The sequence below is a fragment of the Halyomorpha halys genome, unplaced genomic scaffold (genome assembly GCF_000696795.3).
Source record: "Halyomorpha halys isolate HHAL.00 unplaced genomic scaffold, Hhal_1.1 Scaffold53.1, whole genome shotgun sequence".
In the NCBI taxonomy this organism is placed as follows: Eukaryota; Metazoa; Arthropoda; class Insecta; order Hemiptera; family Pentatomidae; genus Halyomorpha; species Halyomorpha halys.
Window position 1 is genome coordinate 476,698 of NW_027109243.1, and position 9,442 is coordinate 486,139.

The following is a 9,442-nucleotide window of genomic DNA, read 5'->3' on the forward strand; positions in this document are numbered from 1 at the left end:
TCATTAATTGTCTAATACTTTTTTGTAATTCTTGTTTATTTGAACTTTTCACTGTGCATCTTATTTTAATATTCATTAAATTACTTTAGTAAATTAATTATAAGTTATTTATTTGTTAATTAATTAATTAGTTATTCGTACTTTTTAGTGAAAAGTAAAAATAAACAAGAATTACAAAAACTTATTAAACAATTGATGAAAACGGAAATAATAACTAATTATTTCCAAATTATATATATATTTTTTTTAATACCAGGTATCGGCCACTAAGGACCATGTGAATATCAATGGTTAGGATTCGTTGGGAGTCTTGATTTTTTTTCTTCTCATAGCAGTTCTGATCCTCGACTGCCTTTCTTTTCTTTCTTCCGACCCCTTTTTTTTCATCTTCCAATATTGGTGAGATTTTTCAATGTTTTCCTATAGGTATCTCTATCTAGATAGTTGGTATCTGAAATTTTAAGTCCTTTTGATTCCTCTCTCATTCGCCTCATGTATCCTCCCATGTGTTTGTAGCTAAAAATTTTGTTAAAGATCTTCTTGTTTAATCTTTCCTTCTTCATCCTTTTTATGTGCCCATAGAACATCAGCCTTCCGATTCTCATCTCGGTTTCCAGGTCTTTGATTTTTCTGTAGATCTCTTCGTTAGATCTTAGCCTGTAACCTTCTTGTGTTTTCCTGGGCCTTAATTATTTTATTATAATTATAAATAATTTTATTATTACAAATTATATTATTTGTTATTATTATCATTAATTGTCTAATACTTTTTTGTAATTCTTGCTGGTTTATACTTATCTTATTTTTATTTTATTTAATTTCCCTTGTTCATTTTTATACAAACTTTACTATAATACATTTTTAACTATAACTTAGTTTACTTTCATTTCATGTTACCTATTCCCTTACTTTGTTTCATTATTTTAGTCATTTGTATCCTTTTTAGCCCTGACACAGACCTGCAACCGTTGCCTCACAATAAATAGTTTAATACTATCAAAGTTCTTTTGACCGCAAGAAGACTATCTTCCTTTAACATATTAATACTTTAACTTCTTAAATTCTTCTAATACTGTTTGTTTTTTTTCAATATATGGTTGTTATTTCATTTAGTTTTTAGCCCTGAAGAAGGCCTAATTTAGAACAGTACAAATAAATTTCACTTATTTATGTTGATTTATAAATATGTTATAGATTAATAAATATCTCAAACATAACAGTTTGGGTATTTGGTAAAATAGAGCTGTGAATTAAAATTAATTTTTTAAAGTAGATTTTTAAAAAATATTTTTTTTAGTTTAGTTCTAAAAGATGCTAAAACCGATTTTTTCTGATTTGAAGTTTATATTTCAATGTTAAACCTATACGAAAAAGGTTTGAGAGCATTTTTTTTTTTTTTGTTAAATATGAGTTTTAGTTTCAGAACTAATAAAAATGACTATTATTACTATTTCATTAAAAAAAAAAGAAGTTAAATAATAAATAATTTTCTAAAACTGGCCCCCATATTTACTTAACAATAAATTATTTATTATATATATAAATGATTGACTTTAACTGAATATGAAAGAGATAATGCGGTCAAAAAGGTATAATAAAAATAGTTATCAACTATCTATTTGCCGACATTTTGCCCCACTTTGCAGGACTTCATCAGTGCTACAAAAGATACAAAATGACTAATAATATCCTGAAAATGTAAAATAATAAGAAAACAATAAAGCAAACTACAGTGAGGCTAAAATTATGTAAATGTAAGTGAGAGGTTATATAAAAAAAAGAAATAAAAACAAGATCTATAACAATAAGTTTAAATAAAAAGAATAACAGAGTATTAGATTTAAATTGTCGTACATCTTGTTTTTAATTCTTTTTGCTCATTTTTATTTTCATAATTTTTAACCCAATCGTAGGTTGCTTTATTTGTGTTCTTATTATCTTACATTGTCAATATACTTTTAATTGTTCTGTATCTCTTTTAATCCTGATGAAACCCAGCAAAGTGTGGTGAAACATCAGCAAATAAATAGTTCATAAATATGTTTTATTATTTTTTTACCACAACCCCGACTGTCTCCTTCATAAATTATTTATCTATACATGATTGCAATTTGTTAGTTCAAATAATCAAAGTTTTATGGCAAGGATTAGCTTGTTTCAGAACATGGGGAGATAGCAAAATAGTACGCACGTTCCACAATTAGCATCAATAATAATTTACTTTGATACACTTCCCAAAAGAAAACATTAAAAAAATGCATATTTCAATTAATGAATATTATAATGACAAAATCAATACAATTTAATTAAAAAATTTTCTTGTACACAAAACAAAGATTTTTTTTGTACGAACTAAATAAGCCTTCATGAATAAATGATTTCCATCGGTAATGTCAACATTAATTACTATTGAATAGAACTTGTGAAGACGATACAGCTTGGTTAGAAAACAATTGCCTTTTGAAGGCAGCAACTGAATGAAGTTTACTCACGACACAACCTCCAATCCCCTTCGACCAACCTTTCTTAAAACTGTCGAAATAGATAAGAATAAAAGTATTGTCATTATTTATTTTCCAATCGAAAACTAGCAGTTAAATATTTTTATTGAGCCTGAATAAAAATTTTGGTCTCGTTGAAAAGAATTTCAACAAAGTTTCCAGCGGTGCTGTTTGAACTTTTAATAACCATGTTTCCAATTCCACAGCTCACTCGAGAGCTATTAATGTATGTCTAATAAGTAGTCTGTATTATATCACAGGTTACATAATAATACAAAGTATAAAGAAGTAAAAAATTGATAAAAAAAAAAGTATAACCTTGCTAATCCAACACCTAGTCCGATTCTCCAGCTTATCTGACAACAAAGGAAGGTTTTGAGATTGGGTTAAAATATGCTGAAGAAGATAAAGATGATACATTGATGGTTGAGATAAATGATATGGCAAGATGTATCAACAAGAGCCCGAAATGAAGATTATGTCAAAAATAAAATAATATTTCTTTAAATATTACATAAAATGGTTCTTAAGAGTAAGACAAGCAGCACACTGGCAACTATTTAGTGTCGGTGATTAAAAAATCTAATCAGCTGAAAGGGGCCCGCTGGCAACTGAATAGTTTCTAAAGATCAGTTTTAGAATAGATTCTGTCGTGACTGCAAACGTTACTACTCTTGTTTAAGGAAGAAAAAAAAATTCTGAAAATTTTGGTTCTGTCCATTAGCGCTAATGGACAGAACCAAAATTTTCAGAATTTTTTTTTCTTCCTTAAAGAATCCATTTGCGCAAGAATCTGATTGCGCAATCAGGCTTATAGATGGACAATATTATAAATTGCTTGACAGTTTTTAAAATTAATTTTCTTAATTTTCTGTGCATATTCTTTTATTTTTATGTTATAAATATTTGTAAAAATATTTGTATTTAGTATATAGACTGGAATTGATTGTAAAAGAAAACTGTGTGAAAAAAAAAAAAAATGTTTTCTTTCTATTTTATTATATCATGTAAAAATATGTAATTTATATATGTCCAATCACGGATTGATTAGTATGCTGTGTAATGTAGCAACCCGAATGTATTTGGGCAGCATGAATGAATAAAGCATTTCTCTCTCTATGATTGCAGGTTGAAGATGAGCTGGTACAGCTCGAAAAGTCCACAGTAATAATGAATTAAAGGGGTATACATTGTTTGTAGTTTAACAAGTTAAAGCATGTTAAATGGAAAAGGTTGCGTTAACTGGAGAAATATTTCCTTATTTTAGCATGTTAAAACAATGTAACATTTAACAAGGTTGAGAGTTTGTTCTCAACAGACCAGCTAAGCTCAGCATTATTTTATCTGCTGTCGTTTTGACGTTGCTGATGTTAGTTGCTTGTACTTTTTACATTTAACTAACATTATGGGTTCATAAAATACTATAATTGATAAGACATTATAATCCTTTTAAAAATATTTAATAGAGATTTATTTTTATTGGAAGAAAATAGTTGACCATATGAAGTAGATTGTAGGAAGATAGTCCGGGTGGCGGTCAATAAAGGTATCAAAATAGTAAAAGAAAACTATTTATTGTTAACCAATGTTTTGCCCCACTTCGCAGGGCTGTCAGATTGAAACAAAGAAAACAACAGATTTATTTTTAGAACAAATTTTTCCATGTATGTATTGAATTATGTAAAATATTTCATAATAAATTATATAAATATTTTGTGAAGAAAATGTATATTTTATTATAAATATACTATAGCTATTTAGTAGAGGAACAAAAAAAATTATTTTTATAATATTCAAGAGACATAACTGTTTTCGACTTTCTAGTTAATTCAACCTACCCCTGGTCTGATTAGCAAGGTTATACTGTATTATTTTGCCAACTTTTTGATAATGTATTATAAAATTAAATAATGTATATGGTGTGAAATTACTATTACCTATGATAGAATAAATAATATATAATTGTCAATTAAAAAATGTCATAAAAATGTAAATCTGAGGCTATAATATAATATTCTAAGTACAAAATTATAAAAGTAATAAATGATTATTTCTTTATAATAAAGAGAAAGGGGTTTCAAAAATAGGCCATGCATGCTATTTCCGGCTAATTAATTCAAATCCCTCACTTGAAAAATGATAAAAGTTTGTTATCAGTTTACAATTAATATCAAACCAACTTAAAATTATAATAAAAAAAATCCATGTATCATCTTAAAAGAGGTTTAAGGAAATTTTGTATTTTTCTAATAATTGATACATTGTTGAAGTTCAGTAAGCAATATAAAATTAATAATCTACAGTAATATTGAAATCGGAGCCGAATTTCCACAACCAGAAGTTGAAATAGACATTTATTTTTTATTGAACAGTATATCATCATGAATATTTATATTCAGAAATAAAAATCCTAGAGTGGTAATTTTATAACTGTCGATTACAAAAATGGGTTTGTGGAAATTAAAAATCATAGCAACAAAAAAAAATATTCATCAATAACTTTATCAAAAGAAATTAGGGAGTGAAAAAATAAGGCAAGAGATAATATTTTTTCTTAAAAAAATAAAATTATTTATTATAAATTATTATTATAAAATTATCTTTATAATTCAAAAGATTTTTATTAGGCTTAGATCTAAAGATCTTCAAAATAAAAATAAAAACTTTAACTCATGATCAGGAATAATATCGGTTACACACAAACGGTTATTCTCTCAAAATAATTTTTGGACACCATTAATTGAGAATTTTTTTTTTTTTTTTTTGCTTCATAAATACAATTCTAGGAGTTAACTAAGCAACTCGAATAAATCATCAATAGGCAAAACTTAATAAGTAAAATTAGGAACCAATAATTTAAATAATTTCATTTTTAAAATTTTAAAAAATAAGACCATCTTAGAAAATAAAAACTTATTAATTATTAAAACTTAGAAAATAAATATTATAAAATATTTTGAATGCCCAAAAATGTAATTAAAAAATTAAATAAAATTGTTCTTAACTTGTAGGCAAATTATATAATCACACTGATACATTTGTGAATATCAAATAAAAGATTAAATAAACAATATTGTCAATAGTGTTCTTCAACTTTCATGTTTTTGTTGTTTTTTTTTGTTTAAAGTAAACAGAAATAAACGTATGTTAGTAATTTCATGCAAATTATGTTTTAATTAACTTGATATTCCTTAATTATCTATTTTCGAGCAAAATAAATCATACCAATAATTAGAAAATATTATATATTATAACTTTGGAGTAGAAATAAAGAAAATTATAGGAGTGTCTATTAACTTCAGTAGTTTTTTAGTCACTAATTTTAGTTAAAATTGTTAAAAAAATAAAAATCTAATTTAAAGATTAACCATTTATTTAAATTCTATTAAATCTGAAAAAAAAGCTTAAAAAAACAGTCAGTCTACTTGGCAGGTAACTAAAGTTTTATAAAATTTGTTTCATAAAAGAAAACGATACTTTTCTTCTATAAAACAAAGTTTTTAACAAAAACGGTTTTAAAAGGAACTATTTGTTACTTGGAATAATAAGTATAAAGTCAATGTAATAAATAGATGTATCATAAACTTTTTAAGAAAAATTAACATTTAATAAAAATATTAACTGAATTGTATAAAATGTTAACAATTAAATTGGGCCTCATTAAGAAATATCATAAGTTGCTTCACAGCAGCTTTCTTAATTGATAATACTTTTAAGTTCTAGTCTATCAATTAATAATTCATGTAAAAAATTGGACGTTGTCTAAAACTTCTTTTAAGTGATTAGTCCTTGATTATAAAAATCCTCATAATTGAGTACAGCCACCACAAAATTTTTTTTTTATGTCTGTGATAATGAACCAATAATAATGGTTATATAGTGAAAGACACCAAGGAATAATTGTTAAACATTAACAAATGATAAAAAAAAAACTAAATTTTATAAATACTTATTAAATGGCTTTTTAGAAATTAAATTTAGTATTATTCATTACTATTATTTTTTTTTATTTAAAACATTTTGAAAAGAAATTCCTCCATGTGAATAAGGTACCCAAACTATTATGAGGTTTTAAATTAGAAACCGTAAGTCCTCATTTTAAGTTGTTCTGGAGTTACGTTTATTAATAAATTTATACCAGAAACATTTCAGAATAACTTCAATGAATGAAAAATAAATGAATTTTTTATCAAATAGAGCTGGAAAAAAAAATCAATTTATGCTGATGTATCGAGAACATTGCTAAATAAAATAAGAAGAGCTTTCTCAATTGATTTTACAACACATATTTAAAAGGACTTGATATAAGTCACTTTACAGATAACAGAACCAGACATAAGTACGAGATTTGCCTTTACGTAAGAAAATTATGTAAAATGTAGTTGACCTATTTCGTATAAACTAAAAATATTATTTTTTTAATTGCTAAAAAAAATACTTAGCAATACCAATTAGAACGGCTTTCCGAGCTATAAACATCAGAGAATATTCCATACTGAAAAATGTTAAAAACCATCAGGAGTATGATTTCATTTATATTTTTTATTGGATCAGCGATTCACTAAAATAAAATAAAGAGAAAAAACAAACTGTTCAAGCCAATTCAAAATGATTATTTCTTGAATATAAAATGTAATTTATAAGTAAATCAAACGGTGGTCTTAAAAAATGTAAGACAATTTTCAGAAATTTTAAACAAAGAATATAAAAATAAATTAATAATTCAAATTTTAAGGGGATCTTAAAAGATAAAATTAGTTAAAATAATAAAGAGTGATTTCTATATTACATTATTACACAGTATCTACATATCGACTTATAGAGGTAATAATTTTATATTAAATACAGTTTCTTAATTAAGGGCTATATAAGACACGAAGGTAAGACATGAGTGTGTTAAGGAGTTTCCGTTAGATTAGGATGAAGTGTGAACAATTATACATATTTATCAATCAACACACATCGAACTATAAATAAATCAAAATAAATTATTCAGGAGGCTAATAAGTACAAAAACTCTGTTTTAAAATGTTCACTTATTTAAAATAAAAAAAGAATACTATCATCATGAGATATATTTGGTCCAACTCTATCAAAATACATTAAATCTTTAGCCGCTTAAGAAGGAGAGATATCAAAATTATAATCTAAAATGAACAATGAAAAAAAATTCCATTTACATCCGGCCCAAGATCCAATACGATGAAAAAGTCAAAAACGTTTAGCTGCTAAAGAGAAAACCATGTAAAAAGTAAATTCTGACATAAATAAACAGATTATTTCAGTATCTAAAATAAATTTGATCTGAACAATATTTGAAATTCATAATATTATCATTATATTTGAAGTATATAATCATTGTAACGAGAATGAATATACAATATTTGAAGTATACTATCGTTGCAACAATAGTACATTAGAAACAAATAATAAATTTAAATTAATAATGGAGATGGAAATCATATTATGGGAATAAAATCTTGATAGATGAAGATAAGTATTAAAACTATTGATATTGATCATATCAATTCCAGTATGAAGTCATCCATCCATACATTAACATATAATGCATTTTAAATAATTTATCACATTTTCATCTAAAAATAACAGTAATAAAAAAAGAAATCTAATAGTCCTATTAACATTAAATTATTCAAAAATAAAAATTAATAAAATCAATTCGGAAATATCTTATTTATATAAGCTACACTTATTGTAATAAATATAAAAAAAAAGTGAACCAAGCTTTCAAAGAAACAAAATCTACTCAAATAATACTGTTATTGTTACTCTAAAATAGGACACCGGAGAAACCGAGATTTTGATTTAGTTCCTTTAAAAGAAAAAGAATATATATACATACAACGTATATGAGTTCGTATATTCCGATAATTCATTCAAATTCTAAGCTTATTAAAAAAATAATTTCTGTTAATATAAAAGTGGTAGTTCTATGTTTAACCACAATGAAGAAGAATTTACTTCACTAAATATTTTTGTAAAAATAGACTATATGACATTATGAACACTGAAGAGTCAAATGATCAAAGTCCATTTAACGTATCTTTTTTTTTTTAATAATCTCTGATGGACATTTAGCAGGCGCCTTCGCTCTACATTTCCCTGTAAAAGACAGAAATTATGAATATAATAAATAAACCAAGTTAATAAATATCAAATAGAGTATACGATGAAATATTTTATAAAATTAATTTATTCTAAGAAATTAAAATTTTTTTTTTTAGTATAAAAATCACTAATTAAATCTTAAATAATCTTTTCGACTTTTTGAGACTGGTTCTTATTGTTTAAATGAATTAAATAGTACCTAGGTTAAGTTTCAAAACATTCTTTATTGTCCAACGTTATATGTCTTTAAAAGTCCAACGTTTCGGCTAATTCAACCATCCTCAAGAACAATCTTAATTTTAAATTTACATCTCCCATTCAATTATTTAAAAAAAATTTCACGGGCTATTCTGCCCAGGTCATTAATATCAGTCTGTTAAAGCCCAAAAGTTTATTTTATTTTTTTCAATTTTTATTTACTTCCAACTATTTTATATATTTTGTGTTAATTTTTCATTTATTTTAACCACACGTTGTTTAGTATTTTTAAATTTATATTAAAAAAATTTGATCATGTAAATCAAGGTCAATTAGAAGTTTTTTGTGGTACGAGTATAAATACATCGCTGCAATTATAGCCCTTGTACAACAAAATTCGATCTGCAATGGAATTAGAGCCTGGAAACAGACTGATAAGGCAGTCTGCAGTAAGTACTGCCAAAGTTTGCAACCATAACTTCTGTTCTCACCCATGACTCAAGATTCTCTTATTTCCACTGACTTGACCTTCAGCGGCTCATCGAAAGTGGCCATCTCGGATGAGAGATATACTTAGAGGTATAGTTGATATCAACCCTCTGCTTCATATTTTT

At 25.4% G+C, this 9,442-nt stretch overlaps 2 protein-coding genes and 1 long non-coding RNA gene across 5 annotated transcripts in view; 2 read left to right on the top strand and 1 right to left on the bottom strand.

The window, feature by feature from the left end:
- The window catches only part of LOC136795773 (uncharacterized), a 305,717-nt gene that overhangs the window by 221,831 nt on the left and 74,444 nt on the right, over positions 1–9,442 (top strand). The gene's annotated exons all lie outside the window — the stretch shown is intronic.
- LOC106692155 (D-aspartate oxidase) overlaps positions 1–9,442 on the top strand; it is a 105,407-nt gene that overhangs the window by 29,580 nt on the left and 66,385 nt on the right. The gene's annotated exons all lie outside the window — the stretch shown is intronic.
- The window catches only part of Naa60 (N-alpha-acetyltransferase 60), a 35,309-nt gene continuing 30,969 nt past the window's right edge, over positions 5,103–9,442 (bottom strand). For 2 of the 3 annotated variants that reach the window (XM_014438103.3, XM_024359093.2), the window contains exon 8: positions 5,103–8,624. In XM_014438103.3, the coding sequence (XP_014293589.1) occupies positions 8,615–8,624 (10 nt within the window). In that variant the 3' untranslated portion in view covers positions 5,103–8,614. The remainder of the gene's footprint in view (positions 8,625–9,442) is intronic. The other variant, XR_010843438.1, reaches the window with a different exon arrangement.